Genomic DNA, 18,434 nt, shown 5'->3' with positions numbered 1-18,434 from the left:
TTCACTTAGTTGGAGTGCTGGGTTGAAATCACTTACAGCCTACAGGAGGGTCCTTACCCGCCAGGCTGTAAAACTCAGAAATTGCCAAGATAATCCATGTAGACAAAGTCTGCTTAGTCACAGCTTGTCCCAAACGTCTTCCAGCGTAACCAATAAAGAGCTGATCGTCCACTTTGACCCGGGACATGAGTGAAATGTAGAAACTCAAAGCTCTCCTACGATCCAGCCTATGGAGCCTCTCCTCTTCCTTACCAGGATGTGGAGGAGGATAAAATGTCGGAAGAATAACATTCTGGCTTAAATGAAATTCCGACACCACCTTCGGAAGAAAGGAAGGACCAACTCGAAGGACAACTCTATCCTTATGAAACACAGTGAAGGGTGGCTTAACTGAAAGTTGCTGTAACTCACTCACTCGGCGAGCGGAAGTGACCGCAACTAAAAATACAGTTTTAAGGGCTAATAGTCTCAAAGGACAAGAATGTAAAGGCTCAAATGGAGCACCCTTTAGAAACTTGAGAAAAAGGTTCAAATCCCAACCGGGCACCTAGAAAGGTGACGGAGGGAACACATTAGTGAGCCCTATCAGAAACTGAGAAATTAAAGGCATTTTAAAATAAGAACACTCCTCAGACGAGCGCTTAAATATGGACAGAGCTGGCAGGTAACCTTTAACGGTACTCACTTGCAAGGGCTAAAGAAAGCAAAAAAGACAGAACCACAGGAATGTCACATGAAAAAGGATCCACATTCTTAACCCTGCACCAGTCGCAGAACTTTCTCCAACGGCAATGGTACAGGGACTTTGTTGCCGGCCGTATGGCCGAAAGCAACACCTCCATCATGTCTTCAGGGAGGTCCCGATCCTTAGACCTCAACCTTTCAGAAGCTAAGCGTGAAGGTTGAGGGATCTGACCTCTGGATGGAGAACCGGACCTCCCCCTCCAGTGAGAGCAGATCGTCTGGGTAGGGAAGACGACGTACAGGGCAGATGGAGAAGTCGAGAAGGTCCGGGTACCACGTCCTCCGGGCCCATGCCGGAGCAATGAGGATCATCTGGGAACCGAACCTCGGTAACCTCCGCAACACTTGCGGGATGACAGGGACTGGAGGAAACGCGTACAGCAGTGGGAAGGACAACTCGACTACGAACGCGTCTAAGGCTCCTCTCGGAGGAAATTCCCATGAGCAGAAACTTTCGCACTTCCGGTTGACACTGGAGGTGAAGAGATCCACTTGAGGTGTCCCCCAAAGGGCGAAGATCTCCAGGAGAATCTCCTGAGCCAACTCCCACTCGTGAGAGATCGCGCTCTGCCTGCTCAGAGCATCCGCCGTCTCGTTTTCGTCTCCGGCCAGATGAACTGCCGAGATCGAAATTTCCTGCTGAATGGCCGAGAACCAGAGCTGCATCGCCTCCCTGCACAGAAGAAGTGACCTTGCCCCCCCCCCTTTTTGTTGAGGTAGTGCATGGCCACTGTGTTGTCCGTCAGAATCAGGACATTCTTTCCTCGCACAGTCGGCAGAAAAGCCTTCAGGGCAAGCCCGACGGCCCTCAGCTCCAACAGATTGATATGGAGTCTGGACTCCGACAGAGACCAACGACCGCTGACTGTCAGCTTGTTAGCATGAGCTCCCTATCCCGTGAGGGATGCGTCCGTCACGATCATCCCCTCCGACCAGGGTAGCCAAAATGGAGCCCCCCTCAGATTGCCTTCAACGGCCCACCACAGAAGGTCCTGGGCGACCGAGGGTGGCACCTGAAGGGGGTCCGACATCCTGCCCGAGGACTGACCACTGGAGCTTGAGAGCCCATTGCAAATATCTCATCTGCAACCTGGCCTCCGGCACCAGAAGAATGCAGGATTCCATGAGGCCGAGCAACCTCAAGAACTCTAACATTGTGAGGCTCTGGGCATGTTGAAACTTGTGCACCATCTGCTAAATGTGGTGAACCTTCACCTGGGGAGGAACACACTGCCCCAGGGACGTGTCGAGCACTACTCCGATGTACTGGAGCCGCTGAGTTGGCGTCAAGTGGGGCTTCTTTAAGTTGAGGGAGAAGGCCAGCTTGTGAAGGGAGTGGCAGGTGACGGACAGATGATCCAGTACTTGCTCGGGAGAGGGCGCCCTGATCAACCAATCGTCCAGGTAGGGGTAGACGTGAATCCCCCTTTCCTGAGATACGCTGCCACCACCATGAGCTTGGTGAAAACCCTCGGGCGGAAGTCAATCCGAACGGCAGGACCCAAAACTGAAAGTGCGAGTCGCCAACCGCAAACCTCAGGTACTTCTTGTGCTTGAGATGGATCGGCACATGAAAATAAGCATCCTTGAGGTTGAGAGACACCAACCAGTCCTGAAGTTGAAGGGCCTGGAGGACTTGAGAAAGAGTAACCATCTTGAACTTGTCCTTCCTGAGGAGCTTGTTCAAACCGTGCAAGTCCATGATGGGTCTCAATCCCTCCGTTCTTCTTCGAAATCAAAAAATAAGGGGAATACCATCCCTTGTTCCTCTCCGCTAAAGGCACCAGTTCTATGGCACCTTTCTCCAGCAGGGATTGAATTTTCTGGGCAAGGAGCGGATCCGGACTCTTCAAAGAGATTTCCTGGTGGATTGTCGTGAGGCCTCTGCCGGAAAGGAAGACAGTAGCCGTGGGACATGATCTCCAGAACGCACACTGAATACCAAACCAAACTGAATAAAGGCACGCCATTTTACAAGATGCTGCGCCACCCTTCCCCCAACCGGAGAAGCATGGGCCTCATGACGGAGCTGAAGCGGCTGCGGCAGTGCCCGAGGGCAAAGAGGCAACTGCTTGCGCGGCCTTGGCACCTCGAGTACCTTGTTTTCCACCTCTGGCACTCCTACGGTTGCTCCTTTGACTTGCCGCTCCTCTCGATTTACTAAAGGACGAGTAATATCGAAAGGAACCCCCCCCTCCATTGCTGTCCCCTAGGACGAAAAGGCAGAGGTTGGCTAACTGCAACGCCCAACGACTTCGCTACAGCTTTGGAGGTCTGCAACCTCTCAAGACTCTTGTCAACCTTGCTGCCAAAAAGATGTTCACACCATCAAAGGGCATGTTGAGGAGCCGGGCTTGCACATCAAGAGCAAAACCAGACTTTCGCAACCAGGCAAACCTGCGTATTACGGTGCTCACCGCCATGGACCGGCTGACGCAATCAACCATGTCCAGACCCGACTGAACGGATTCACACATGGCATCCTTGCCATCCTGCACAATAGCAAGGAAACCATCCCGTTCCTCACCTTCGGGAAAATGATCAGCCGCTAAGGAAATACAGTTCCACAGAGTGTGCGTTAGACGAGACAAGGCACAAACTGAGTTGGCAGCCTGAAGCGCCATACCCCAGAAGAAAATACCTTCTTCGCCCAGCCGTCAAAACGTTTGTCATCCCTATCAGGAGGGATGGTAAGGTACAACGCCTGCTTTGCTGGGGCCATAGCCGCCTGCCCTACCAAACTCTGAGTAGGGTGCATGGTCAAGTAGCAGGGGTCGCCACTGGCTGGCCGATATTTCTTCGGCAAGGACTTGCTCACTGCTGAGAGACTCTCCGGAGAAGTCCAAGCTGCAGCCACCCTTCTCTGCAAGGCCATATGGAATGGCAGCACCGGGTCAGTTGGAGGACCTTGGTCCAGGATATCAGTCAGGTCATCCTGCTGAAAATCCCCAGGGGGGGCAGACCACCCCAGGTAATCCGTGACCCTCGACATGAGGCGCCAGTATGAGGATTCGGCATCGCGCCAGGCTCCGGCCTACCAAACTCCACCTCCGGAGAGGTGTCTGGACCACTGGCGTCGTGCAGCGACTGACACAGGTTCTCAAGTTGACTATGACCAGAAACAAGGTCATCAGGAACCCCTGCAGGAACCTCACCTTCCTCAGACCCCTCATCCACCTCAGAAATATAATCCATAGGCTGGAATGAGGGTACAGAAAAAGGCACAAAGACATGTTTAGCCTTGGCCAGCGCCTTCCTGGGGTGCCACGGGCACCTCTGACAAAGCCACCTCGAAAGGCGTCGATGGAATCGGTGTTGAGCGCAGCGCCGACAGCTTCGACGGCGTCGACACGGGCCTCGAGGGCGGAGCCCCGAGCCCATCTCTCGACAGCCTGGGCGCCAATGGCGTTGACGACTTCCTCAGAGGCGGGGCCTTGAGCGAGTCAGTCAACGACCTCGGCGTTGCCAGCGTCTATGTCTTCCTCGAAGACTTCACAGGTTATCGCCATCTCGAGGGCGTCGAGGACCGGGACCTGGAACGGGCATGTCTAGAGCGACCATCCTTGTCCGACCGGGACCTCGAAGGCGCTCGGTGGTCGCGACGACTGCTCGAGCCCGAAGGCGTACGAGCGGTGTCTAGCACGGCCACAACGGGCGTCTTCAGACGGCGCGGACGTACCAGAGCCCTGCGATTGAAAAATCGCAAACATCTCCTTTCGGAAGGAACCCCATTCCTCAGGAGTGGAAAGCTTGTTGGGACAATCAACCCGCCGACGGGCGGAATCCTCAGAAGAGGACGGGGAAGGCGACCTGTGATGGCGCTTCCTGGAGTGCCTCGAAGAGGCAGAGGAATGGCGGGACCGACTCCCAGACTCATGACAACGATGCAGAGAGTCGCCCCTCGAATCGTCTGTCGAAAGACCAGTGGAACGCGACTTCCGGGGCTTGGCCACCTTACCGACCGACAGCTTCTTCTTACGCTCACGCAGGGCCTTCGATGTGAGCGATTGGCAGTCGACAGTCGTCCGTATCATGGTCCTCTCCGAGGCACCAGAGGCAAGCGCTGTGCGTATCCGTCAGCGACATCTTGGACCCGCACACCCAACACTTCTTAAACCCAGACCGCAGGGTGGAAGAAGCCGAAGACGACATACTAATAGCAATGAAGAAACAGGTTTGAAGAACCGAAAGAACAGGATTCAGTAGAATCGAGGCGCGCCGAGATCTCCGAAGCAAACAGGTTGGCGGAAAAAAACTGGACTGAGGCTACGGGCGTCGTGCGTCCCACTTATAACATCCGGTGACGTCGGCTCGACGGAGGCACTTGAGGACAGCGTATCGACGTCATCAACGCAGGACGCAGACACCGAAATATTTTCTGAAGCAGCACAGCTGTGGTGATTACTGTCAATTATGGAATACGTCGGAGGACCCAATCCCCTCGAAACTAAAGCTACTTCTATTGTGGCTGCTAAGATCCCTTGCAATAGAGTGAGAAACCAGAAAAAAATTAATTCTGGAATGTTAATGTTAAAGGATATTTGTACCGCACACTATCGCCATCGGGGTGGTCCCATGGCGCTCTGGCGGCTCTGAAAAGAAAAGGGAAGGGGTGGGGTAGTGCGAGTTAGTGGGGATGAGCTGGAAAAGTGCAAGAGCAGTAATGTGCTGTTGGCAGTCTCACAGTAATTTTGTTGGCTGGACTTGGGGTGTTTTCTGGTCGGTAGCCGGCGTGTACTGTTGGGCGAGTCTATATGTGGCTTGTTTTTTTGTTGCAGTGAAGTTTGTGTGGATTGTTGCGTTTATAGGCTTTGGGTTGTGTTTGGTTAGAGTTTGAGAGGTGTATGCAGAGGGGTAAAATTGTTAGTAGATTGGTTAATTGGTATAGCTAACATTCACATTTTTATCCAGCCGCGGCACACGCCGACATCCACAGCTCAATCCAGGTGTGGCACCTGCCACCATCCACAATCCCATCTAGATGCGACTCTGGCCAATTTTCAGAATTCCAACCAAGTGTGGCCCATGATGATATTCACGATACTATCTAGATGCAACGCATGCTAACCTCCAGGATTCCATCTAGGTGTGGCACATGCTAACAAGACTTGCTCACTAATGTAGGTTCCAGCTCCTCCTCTGTTCTCATCCTTGACGTGTCCTCAGCTTTGACACAGTCAATCACACCACCCTGATAAAACAGCTGTGTGACACCCTTGGTATCACAGACCTGGCTCTGGACAGTTTGAACTCCTTCCTCTCTGACTGACCCTCCCAGGTTCAATTGGGCCTGTTCATCTCCACCATCTCAATCTCCACCTGTGGTGTCCCACTGGGCTCGATCGTCTCATCCTGGCTCTTCAATATCTACCTGGCCCCTCTAACACATCTAATCTCCACCTGCTCTCCTAATTTTCAGTGTTAAGCTGATGACACCTCTTTCAAGCTACCCTCTTCTACTTACTCTCATTCCAGTCTGCCCGTCTGCTATGCAGGCACAGTGCACTACTAACAATCTCTACCTTAATGCCAGTAAGACAGATCCTTCTCCCTGGACCCCTGCTGCCTCCTTCCCGCCCACCCTCTGGCCAACCTTTTTGGGCCCCGTACCCTCACCCTTGTGTGAAGCAAATCGCGTAGTTATATTCGACTCTGACTCCTCCTTCTCTCCTCACATCATGGACCTGGCCAAGAAGGCCACTTTCAGCTACACCTCCCCAAAGGCGTTCTCCCCTTCCTAATCTTCCCCCCCGAAACTCAATGTCTCCAGAGCTGTGGTTTTCTCCAGGCTGGACTACTGCAACAGCCTCTTCCTCAATCTTCCTAATTCCTCCCTTTGCCCCCTTAAACTAATCCAGAATACAACAGCAAGACTTATCTTTATACTCAAGCCCAGGTACCACCTCTCTCCAGCCCTTAAATCTCTCCAACGGCTCCCGGTTGCTGCATGGATCAAATTCAAAACCCTCTGTCATCCAACAAGGCTTTCTGGGGCCGAGGACCACGCTATTTCAAACTCTCCCTAAATACCTCCATAACAGAGCACTTTGCTCTTCTAGCTCTCTGCAAATCAGATGTTTTTCCAAGCAGAGAAAGGGGGGTGGGTAGAACTCTCCTCCACAGATGCCTCTCTCTGGAATGGCCTCCCTGCCCCTCTCAGACTTGAGCCGGATCTTCTTAAGTTCCAGAAGCTCCTCAGAGCCTTCCTTTTCTCCTCTCCCTCCCCTGCTAACGTCCCCTCTGCCCGAGACTGGTGGCCGGGTTCCTACAGAGTCCTACAGGGTGCCAGGCTCTCCTCAGCATTTTTTCTACTTTGACCCGCCTCAATCTTGCACTTGCCCTCTTGGCCCCCCACCTACAATTGGCTGGATTGAATTGCACCCCTTGGAGCCATTCCAGCTCCAAACTTGCTCCTAGTTGTAGACCCCCTCCCTCACTAGCTGCATCCCCCTGCCTGGCCCCGTCCACCTGGCCTCCTTGTGGGCCCTCGCGCCCAGTTCCTGCACTTTCCCACCTCCTCTCCTTCATGCACCTTTTTACTGCACTTGCACAATCTGAACGTCGTAAGGCCCATTAGGATCCCTACTTTTCTGCTACCTTCTCCACCCCCACCTTGCTGCGCACCGAAACACTTGTGTATAGGCGCATTACAAATGAACAATAAAGAACCCGTGTTACCCACATCAACGCCAAAAATGTCAAACCCATCAGCAAAATGGAATTCTCTAAACTGGTTAAAGAAAGCGCAAACTCCAATCAATCTCCTATACTTTCCCTGCCAATTTCTCTGGAAGTCAAAAATGCATCACTGCCAGTTGGAATCTTTGCAAGACAGCCTACACATTAACCTCACTGCTAGAAACATTGAAATCCTGAAGACCTCACAAACTACTGACCGATCTGAAGCCTGACCAGCAAAAGTCCTGGAAACCTATGTTCATGCCGATATTCTGGAACACACTTATTTCAACAACTTCCTGAACCAAACCAGAGTAGGTTTCAGACCCCCTGAAAGCAACCCAACCAATGCTCCTAGCCACATGGGACAACCTAAAGATCAATACGGACTACATCATCTTGGCCCTCCTACGAGTAGACATCTCAGTGATTAGACACAGTAAACCACTCATCAAGAGACTGCAAGAATCATTACTGGGCAACACTGCTATGAGGAGCCAACTCCTTATGGATAGAACAGAAAAACAGAATAATCCCCAGCAGTTCAGCCACCAGCAACATAACATGCGGAACATCTCATAGATGGAGATGATCACCCCCACACTTGAGCATAGGCATGGGTCTACTCATTGGGGATAGAGGAACATAGGCCTCATCTGCTACAGCTAAGCAGACACCCTGATTGTCTTACAAAATGACAGCCAGTAAAGACTGAGGGGAACACCAAGATCCGTCAACAGACTACTTCAAATAATTCAGCAGATAAGACATGGATCTGCCTCCTCTAATGGCACAAACAAACCATGCAACATAGTTACAAGGGAATAAGCACAATTCAGGATCCGTTTACATTTCAGAAAGCCCTGAAGGCCTGGATTTTCAACAAACAGTAGCCAACCAATGCACACAGGAAGTCAACTCAAACCAATGTTGACACAGAAAGTAGAGCAACCTGTCGATATGCTACAAGAGTATGCCACACTCATGTCCAACCTGGGATGACCCAAGTGCATGAGATGGTATCAGTAGAACTTGAGAACATAATTAAATGCCAGTGACGTGAAACTCCATGCTGCGCCACCATCCTGCAAGCCAGGATTACAATTTAATAACTACCCTGGGACCACAATTGCAACGCCTGTCACCGTATGGACTGATCAAGTTGCAAACATTACAGCGGCACAGCCACAGGAGCTGGATTTATCAGCAAATCGTGAACGGAACTTCGAACTGAAAGTTTCCACCTTAACTACAGCCTACAAAGGGCAGCATACCAAGGCACCGCCATTAGGGCACAGGATCCACAGAAGCTGGGCAAAGCACCAAGCAACCTGGCAATCTCACAAATGAGGGTGCTCCTTCAAGAACCACTGCATGAGGTGTGCCACTGTTATTCAATCCACTGGGTGTTCCCTAGGCATCCATTAACAACGCCTGCTGCAGCATGTCACAACACAAAAGTGCCCACTTCGAACTCCATATTCTATAAGTCTTGGAGCAATTCAGTCTCCCTATTGTCTTTGCAGCAATGCAGTCTTCTCCTGTAGGTTAACCCCGTTAACACTGAATCGGGAGAAGACCTACACACAGCACAGACAGGGTCAAAGTCCAATTTAGACATCTCAGGAACGTGTCTTGCACTTACTACACCTGGGGCACTACCTCCAAGGAATTGCTACACCAATTTGGGATGCTGTGCTCCAACATGCATACCAACAAATCCACCCACACACAATTACTATTCCTCAAGAAGCAAACAGAATGCCATGTCTCTCAACTTCTGTAACACAATTTTGACCATTGAACCCTTACACCATGAGCACCCCAAGTCTCATCTTTAGACAAAGGCCCCTAATGCAAACCATCGCAAAATACAAATGTCAGTGGAGTTACTTCTGAAATGCATGCAACAGCAGAGCTATCTAGCATCCTCACCCACTCCCCCAATAATCGACCCTGGTCATCATCCTCATCCATGCTAAACTAGACTGCTAACCATCTCCCGGCCCACTAACTGAACATGCTAATCAGCCCACTCCCCAGTAAACAGTCCCTGCTAAACTCTGCACCCTGCTAACCGACCCCTGGTAACGGAACTATACCATTACTGCGACAACACCGTCGCCCGTTACGAAACTGCGCCTTTGCGCAGTAAAAAAATGCCGACCCCCATTATTGCGACTAAGGGAATCTGGGATTGCGGTGGTGTCCCCTACACCTCTTAGTCAAGGTAATGGGGTTCGTGGGTTGCAGGGGTGTCCCCCCACTTCTGTTAAATGGTGAGCAGGGAACAAGAATGTTTTAAGGGAAAACATTTTTTGAAGGATCCTGCGGCACCAGCGCTGATCCACTTAAGTGGGCGGGAACCAACGCCACAGGGATCGAGGGAAGTCAGCGGCACACTTCTGTGTGCTGCTGTTAAGGTAAATTGGGGGGGGGCGGTCGCGGGGTAAGGGGATGCGGGCCACAGCGATGCATCTGATCACTGCGCCGAAATGGTGGTCAACATTTCAGTCAGCAGAATTATGGGTGGTGCAGTTACATACATGCCAACCCTCCGGGAGACTCAAGATTTTTCACATTCTCCCGCCTAAAGTAATTCCAACCCCAATGCAGTCCTATGGGGGAATAAACATCTCACGATTTTTCTCACTAAATCTCCCTCGCAGGTACGCTGAAATGTTGGCATGCATGCAGTTATTAGATTCCTGGTAACCAACCCGGCTCCCCGGTAACTGACCTGGCTCCTCATCAGCCTTCTCCCCACTAACAGACTGCCAAGTTCCTGCCCCACTCAGCCCGAGACCAACAGACCGAGACCCCACCCCCCCTGTGCCAACTAACCTGCTAATCAACCCCCAACCCACTCTAATCTATGCCCGCCAATAGAATGGTTCTTTATGAAATTTCTGAATATACAAGGGCGCGCGCCCCAAAAATATTTTTGCCCGAAATACCACTATTTCAGAGGGGTTTCACGCACCCGGAACACTCCTTTGCTCCCCCACCCCACCATAAACATTCCTACCTAATCCCCCACTGCCCTCAGACACAATCACAAACAGAAACAGAAACCCACACTTAAACGCCCACCTGCCCTCTCCCTTTCAGACAACAAACACTCCTCTTCAACAGCCATAAACACATACACCTACCTTCTCACCTACTTACCCCACTTGACCCCCCCCCCCCACTACAAACATTCCCCTTCAAAACACACACATTTTTACCCGATGTGCCCACGGCTTCTGCCAGGCGTGGTGGCGCACATCAGCTTCTGCGCACACTTGTGCGAGGCACGTGACAGGTTGCTTTTAAAAAGACCGCTCTGAGCGGTCACAGCGCAGTCTTTAAGCGATTTTAGATTTTATTTGTTTAATCTTTCAATAGAAATGTTCACTCCACACCAGTAAAACTGCCACACTAATAAACCTTCTCGTCCACCCACGCCCCGATAATAAAACCTGCCCATCAACCCGCTGCCTGCTAATCAGCTGTGACATTATTAATCATCCCACTTTGGTGGCCATGTTAAGGTTTCCTGTGAAGACTGCTCTATGCATGGAACCTCCAATCTACCGTCGGCCTTGTGAGATTTGGAAAAGGTAAAGTTTTTGGCGATTACTTCTGCCTTGAAATTGAGGCTTTTTCTTTCCGCATAGACCATGAAGCCAACCTTCTCCAAGCAGATTGTTGACCGCTTATTTCAGGCTGACACAAAAATGTCTATTTGACCTGGCGCCTTCACGCCACAGAAAAATAGTTTCTGAATAAGGTGCAGGTAACCTGGGTATTGAGGAACTCTACTATGTACCTACGGTTTCAGGTACCTGACATTACTACTTGCCTCTTGTATATCACAATGAATGGAGTGTCTACTGTAGAATGACTGCATCCTCTACACCAGGTACAAGTTAATTTGTGTAGACCTGTTTGAATGGCAGCACACAAGAAACAAGCTGGATGGCTGCGCGCTGCACTATGCATTTTATGGCACAAAGTGCAATGGCTTGAGACAAGAACGTTACAGCGCCGACTGCTCAAGATGGAAATAAGGTTTTATGATGTCATGTTATTTATATCAAATTGGAACAATCGCCACATAGGCATCAATGGAGGAATTGTATTTGCCTACCAAATAGGTAAGCGAAAGTTATTGCTAAAGTAGTTACATGTTCAAAACAGTTTAATCCGATCTAGTCTACCGGGAATGATGTGAACATTGGAAGAATGTTAATCTATTGTTCATGCATACTAACAAGCCTGCAAGCAGCCATGAACGTTTGATAACACCCCCCCCGCCTCCATTACCCCCACCCCAAAAGCATGGCCTTACACGGTTTGATGCCAGTCGACACGTTAACGAGTACTATATACAGGTTCATACTGAATAATTTTCTAGTTTCCACAGAAGTGTTGAGAACAGAACTTTTTTTTGCAAGGAGTTAAAATTCGTGGCTCTGGTTCCAGTCACCTAGGAAGGCATCCCTATACAACTATACACAACCATTCCTATTTACACAGCTGGGAAGGGAGAGTAAGGAAAATGGCAGCAACCAGGTTAGGAAACCAAGGCGGCTGCAAAAGCACAAAAATAGAAACCGCAAAACAAAGGTAAATTATCAGGTACTACTTTCATTGGCATTCAATTAGATTCAAGGAATGAGATTTGCAAAGGGGTGTACAATACGTGAATTCACCAGTAAACAAAAAAGAAAGGGGGAAATAGCTCCCAATAAAATCCGTCTAGTTGCAAACAGCCAAATAGCAAGCTTTCACAGTGCCTGGTGCTCCACTAAAACGGCAGTTTCAAAAATCGGGCCTACACTGGAAACGAAATCGGCGCAAAGGAGGAGGTCTACAAACCAAAAACTTGTACTGAAAGCTTTTCCTCGACAATCAGATAGACTATAGCGACAGTCTTGGTCAGTCACCTGCTCCAGCTATTCTAATCGGCACATGGGAGCAGAAAGCGGTCTTCAATTCCTTTGTGGGGCGGAGGACCCCGTCTAGGCCCTACACGTTTGATTTAAAAAGTGCCACCATCTAGGCCCTACACGTTTGATTATTTAAAAAGTGCCATATTTATTATGCAAAACTAAAGGTTCACCCATAAAATAAAGATTCAACATCATAAAAACCTCAAACGGCCCCGCCATCTCCAAATCCAGAGCAGGCAGATCATGGTTGGGTGTGCTTCTTTATAGTGCTTGGTGTGCAACCACACAATCTCTGTAGCATAGAGATGGGCTCATCGTTCAATAAACAAGCAGCATAAATCCGTATCGAGTGACCAAAGATAAACGAGGTAAAAAAGGTCTCAGAGACCATGAACTATGCTTTTGCCCAAAAAGCAAGCGCTACTAGCACTGTGACCCCACCATGAATTCCAGTATGGGCTGCCAAGTGAGCTGCTTTAGCATTACACAAAAATGACTAGAGGGATGGTGAGGAGCACAACACACACTGCAACAGATGCACACAAAAAGTCCAAACATACAGCATTTACAACCTGCATAGTGAGGTGGAAAAATGGAAATGACAACCATACCTGGCTCTGCATCTCACTCTGCTGCTTTAGTCGCAGGTTTTCAGGCGTGTCGGCCACCATAGTATACGACTGCTTTGGATAGTGTCTGAAAAACAAGAATAACAGACGTGTATTTATTCATCTGCATTTTACAGTTTAGTTGTTTATTTGTATACTGCACTGAAAAACCACAGGCATCAGGGCGCAACTTTACACATTCAAGAAGAAACAACGGGCAATAAGGCCTTAGGTGGTAGAAGCCATAAAATGGGAACTGAGAGGAAGGTTACGAAACAAGAATCGGAATATATTATCCAAAGAAATGATTTTTCAAAGCGTTCCGAAATTACTTTTGGTCAGCCTCCAGTCTGAGGGCAGAGGGCAGCGAGTTCCAGCGCGCGTTTGAAGCTAGGGCAGAGCACCTGCTGTTGGTTCGAGGAGCGAAGTGCTCTACTTGGCATATAGCAGGAGATCCAGGGCTTCAACTACAGAGGCACCTTTCCAAAGAAGCACTGATGGATCAAAGTACAGGCTTTGAAGTGTATGCACTGCTGTATCAGTAGCCAGTGAAGATCCCTCTGGTGGTTCGAGTTATGACCCTTCTTGAAATCTTTTAACAATGCACACAGCATCATTCTGAAGTACCTGCCATTTTTTATGTAATAAGAGGCTCCAATCAATAGCGAATTGCAATAATGAAACCTCGACAAAATGGTTGCTCGGCCACGATAGCAGTTCTTTTTCGTGATGAAGAGGCTGATGCTTCTAAGTAGCCGAAGGTCATGGCTACAATTTCAGCTCACTGGAATGACATAGGAATCCACATTCAGAGAGGCTTCCAACTGAAATCCAAGGGTTTAAACCTTGTTTTGTACTTCAATAACACTGTTCCCGATTTGAAATTTTCTATAGTCCAAACTCAGTTTAGAACATTTTAATATTATTTCTTTATTGGGATTTAGTTCAATCTAGAACTCTACACAAATTAGAGCATCAAAGAACGAAATACAAATGCAGATAGTCAACAAAACCAGAGATCAAAAGATCATACATAAAACACCACATATAAAACAGTTCATACAACAATCCAACTTTTCAAGTTCACCCTGGTTTAGACGAAGTGTGGATCAAATTATCACGATAGACCACTGAATTAATCAAAGTTCGTAAAATCCAACTGTAAAATCTATAAAGTCTATTGAACCTATGGAATCCTAAAACATTAAACCCCTTCCATTCAATCCTAAAAAGGGAGTACAACCCCCCTACCCAATTCTTTAATTCTGTCACCTTTTCCATACTGCAGTTCCAACCTGAAGGCAGTGAAAAGTAAACCTAAGAAGCAGCAAAAGTGCCCCAGTGCCAAAAGGCCATCACCAATTCCAGTCCTATTCCCCAGAAGAATATCCCGCCAATACTGCAACTCTTACACACAATTCTCCATTGTCCCCATGACCAGATGGATTAGAGTACTTGGGAGTGAACCCCCTCATTCAGCCAACAAAGGTTTGATGTGCAACCATACATGATACAAGGCAATTTGTGCAGAAGTAGTACCTGCATTTAAACAGTAATCCCAAAAGGAATCTGCTAAAATGCACTCCTAACTATGGACCAAAGCCCCAGGTTGCACATGTACAGAGGCCCCAGGTTAATACACTGCGTGAGCACATCCCTGGCAGATTCAGGTTTTTCTTTTAATCCGGATATGCGACAATACCTGTTCTCAGCAGCTAGACCCAACCAAGGAACCGTTATAGACCGTACCAGCAATTGGTTTGTGCGTAGCTGCAACAAGAATAGTCTTCAAGGCGGATCAGGGCATAAAAGCAGATAAGTTTCAGATTTTCTGTAGCGATGTACCACATGGGACACGGCTTTGTGTCCCTTAAATTTCAAGAGATGTTGTAGATCCCGCACCAATCTCTCTCGTTAAACTGTCTCTCTAAATATTTTTTTAAGTGAATTTAGGGCGTATTTTTGTCAGGAGTCCAACTTATCTCCGTAAAAGGCAAGTAATTTAGGGTCTTGAAGTTGGAACCCCTGTGTACCTTTTCCGCATCATAATTCTGCCCCAATGCTGCCAATAACAGCGCCAGATCAAGATTTTAGGTAGAAGCACCCCATGGCCCGGAGTGCCAAACCGCGTAAAGAGGTTAAGCCCAATTCAAGGCACAAATATTCCATAGAGCAAGAGGGTCCTAAGCCCAGTGTGGAGCGCCAAAAAATCCCTCCAACCTATTTAAGTACAAGTGCCTCAATGGCATACAGGATGGAGGGAACAAAGCATTGCCTATACACCATGATAATCCCGGCCCTCTTCCTGCTCCCTCCTTTGAGGCAAAAAAAAAAACCTTGGGGTCATCTTCGACTTCACACTCTGCTTCTCTCCTCACATCTGACGTCTAAGAAGTCACACTACCAGCTGCACCTCCTCAGGAGGTATTCTCCCTTTCCTCACCTTTCTCCAGAGCTCTGGTTCTCTCTAGGCCTGACTATTGCAACAGTCTCTTTCTAAACCTGCCTGCTTCTACTCTCCGCCCTCTGCAACTCAGGACTGCGAGACTCATTGTTGGCCTCAAGCCCAGGGATCGAATCTCTCCAGGACTGAAATCTTTGCACCGGCTCCCAGTGGCTGCAAGGATGAAGTACAAAACCCTCTGCATTGTCCACAAAGCCTTCTGGGGGTTTGGGCCTCAATACCTTCAACTCTCTCTTCCTAAATATCTCCCTTTTTGAGCTCTTCGCTCATCCGCCTCCAACTCCCTTAGGGTCAGTCGCTTCTCCAAGCAACGAGTTGGTGGGAAAACTCTTCAGCTGGGGCCTCCCCATGCAACAGCCTCCCTGAAAATTGAGGAGAAACATCTCTGGTTCCGGAAGCACCTCAAAACCCTTCTCTTTGCTTCTGCTTTTTCTCCTCCTCTCCCCTGCTGACTTCCTGGCTGAAACTGCACTGGTTACCTGGCCACCCTCTGAACTCTGTGCCCAGGTCCTCTCCCCCGTGAGTCGCACACCTGCACTGCCTTCCTGGCAACCCCCGCACTTGGGGACCATTTTCTGGATCCCTACAGTCCCACTACCAGCACTTGACACCTGATGTCTGCACTTACCCCTGCACTTGCCACCTGCTGGCCTTACTTTTACCTATTATTTATTCTATTTTCCCATGTACTGCACTGTCCACCCTATACTCCCTCCCCCCTCTCCCATGCACTTACGTGATCTGAATGACACCTGGCCCAGTAGGATCATTGTCAATCTTCCCTCTGTTCCCCCTCCCTTGCCTCGTTGCGCCTTGAAACACTTGTGTATAGGCGGGTTATAAATGCCATATCATATGGATAATCCCGCACGATCCTCTGGCAATCATGCACGCCTGGAGAGTCAGATGTTCAGCGCTTCTAATTTTGTTAATTAAGTGGTTATAATCAGCCCGAGCATTAGTCTCTAAGCCCAAATAGGAGTAGGACTGACGGAGCATAATCGATTATACCGATTAAGGTATCAATCCTGGTCCTGTTGACTCTGTTCCTAGTGACCAGCATTAAGCTGGTCTTCTCCAGGTTGATAATCCATGTTGGTAGGCATAATTTGACAACTGGTTGAGCATGTTCTTCATGCCTTTATAGGTCTGATCGAACAGGACCAAGTCGTCAGCGTTCAACATGCCAACCACTGGCAGGTCTCATATCCTGGGGGGGCGGGGGGCAATTTGACTTTACAAACTAAACAGAGGAGAAGGTCAGCTATGTACAAATTATACAACATTGTGGCCGCTACACACCCTTGTTTAACTCCCATATTTATGGATATGGGGTCAGATGTGTCTAACCTTACTCTGGCGCGGTAGTTATTGTACAAGAGAATCAATATGTGCACAAGCCAGTATGGACATTTTAGAGCCCTAAGCTTGGTCCAGAGTGTATCCCTATTGAACTGGTCAAAAGCACTTCTGAAATCCACGAAGGTGATATATAATCTAACATCCCTTCCACTCAGAGTGGTCTGGATGAGCTGATCCAGTACTCTAATATTATGAGAAGTGCCAGAGCCAGGCTGAAAACCATTCTGTGCAAGATTAAGAACATTGTTATTGGATGCCCATTTCTGGAATTCCTTTAATACCAGTGATGCGAATATTTTTCCGGTCACATCCAAAATGGACAGCAGACGATAGTTGTTAATATTGGTCCGGTCTCCTTTTTTATGAACCGGAATAAGCACAGACTACTGCCATTAAGCCGGTATCATATGTTCTCTACAGACTTGAGAGAATAAGATGAACAAAACCAGAGACCAATTCGCAGGATCTTTCAACAACACTATGTTAGCCAAACCATTCGGGCCTGGCGCTTTAGAAAACTTAAGCTTCCTAATAGCGTCTTTCAAAATCTGACGGCTCATAGGTAAGGGCCACGGTCCATAGGAGAAGATATTTTAGTGTTGAAGAATTTAGCAGTGACATGTGCAGCCCATTCAGCACCGATATAGGGTTTAAAATCTTGGTCAACCTGTCACCCCCTGACAGTCGCCAGGATCTTCCATTTAGGCAACTGTCTCGAGTGGTCATTACTTGCACAAAGAGCTGCCAAGCAGACCTCTGTTGAGAGACTGTAGTGTTTTAACCAGGTGTGGAATTTTCCCCTTACAGATTTAATCGCACAGTGCACCAGGGATACAGAGCCCTGGTGCTCACCATAAGAGCTCTAATCTCCCTGTGCATCCTGCGCTTATTGTCTCGTATATTTATATCAAAGGGTTTATCACCCCCAATGTTACCAAAAGTGATGGGTTTCCACAACATGTGACGATGGAATGAGCTAACCCATGGATCCAAGATTCAATGGAGTCCAGATATTTACCTCTGAGGCTACTCCGGTCAACAAACCACAAGGGGAAGGCAGAGGCACACCTCCAGGCAATATTATTCTGACTCCTACTAATCCGGTTCCCCGCGTGATTCGGTATCACCTCCCCACACATAAGATTCTCCACAATGTCAGCAATTGTCTTAACCAGTGAGAGAGTTGCATGGTCACTATAATCATTAGAGGTCACTTAAGGATGCTACACGTTAAAACAATCATTGCCAGCTATGTAGTCCAAAGTGCCCTCTTTTGAGCCTACCGACAGGTTGCACAACCAGGTTGGTCCCCAAAAGTGCGACCATTTAGCAGAGTCAGATTCCATTCCTTTAAGAAGCCCAACCACTGCCTTGCCCTGCCATTGGATTTTTAGCTCATCATAGTACAGTGTTCAAACGCATTTTCATAAACCCCACTCCCATCCCATCTACGCATTTGGCGTTCCAATCTCCAGAAAGAACCACCGGGTTGTCAATTGTGGCATTACACCAAGATGACAGTACGAAGTCCAAATTGACAAACATGAACTCTGATTTGCGAATGTCAGGTGGATCATAGATTTTTACTACCAGCATACTCTGTCACCCCCACACCCTCAGGAAAAGGAAATCATTTGC

At 48.6% G+C, this 18,434-nt stretch overlaps 1 protein-coding gene across 1 annotated transcript in view; it reads right to left on the bottom strand.

Moving 5' to 3' along the window:
• LASP1 (LIM and SH3 protein 1) overlaps positions 1-18,434 on the bottom strand; it is a 640,230-nt gene that overhangs the window by 184,440 nt on the left and 437,356 nt on the right. Inside the window, exon 3 of the mRNA XM_069634699.1 lies at positions 12,974-13,058. Within this exon, the coding sequence (XP_069490800.1) occupies positions 12,974-13,058 (85 nt within the window). The remainder of the gene's footprint in view (positions 1-12,973; positions 13,059-18,434) is intronic.

The sequence above is a fragment of the Ambystoma mexicanum genome, chromosome 13 (assembly GCF_040938575.1).
Source record: "Ambystoma mexicanum isolate Mex_15411 chromosome 13, UKY_AmexF1_1, whole genome shotgun sequence".
Lineage (NCBI taxonomy): Eukaryota > Metazoa > Chordata > Amphibia > Caudata > Ambystomatidae > Ambystoma > Ambystoma mexicanum.
The sequence above is the reverse complement of the archived record's forward strand: the minus strand, read 5'-3'. Positions and strand labels throughout refer to the sequence as shown.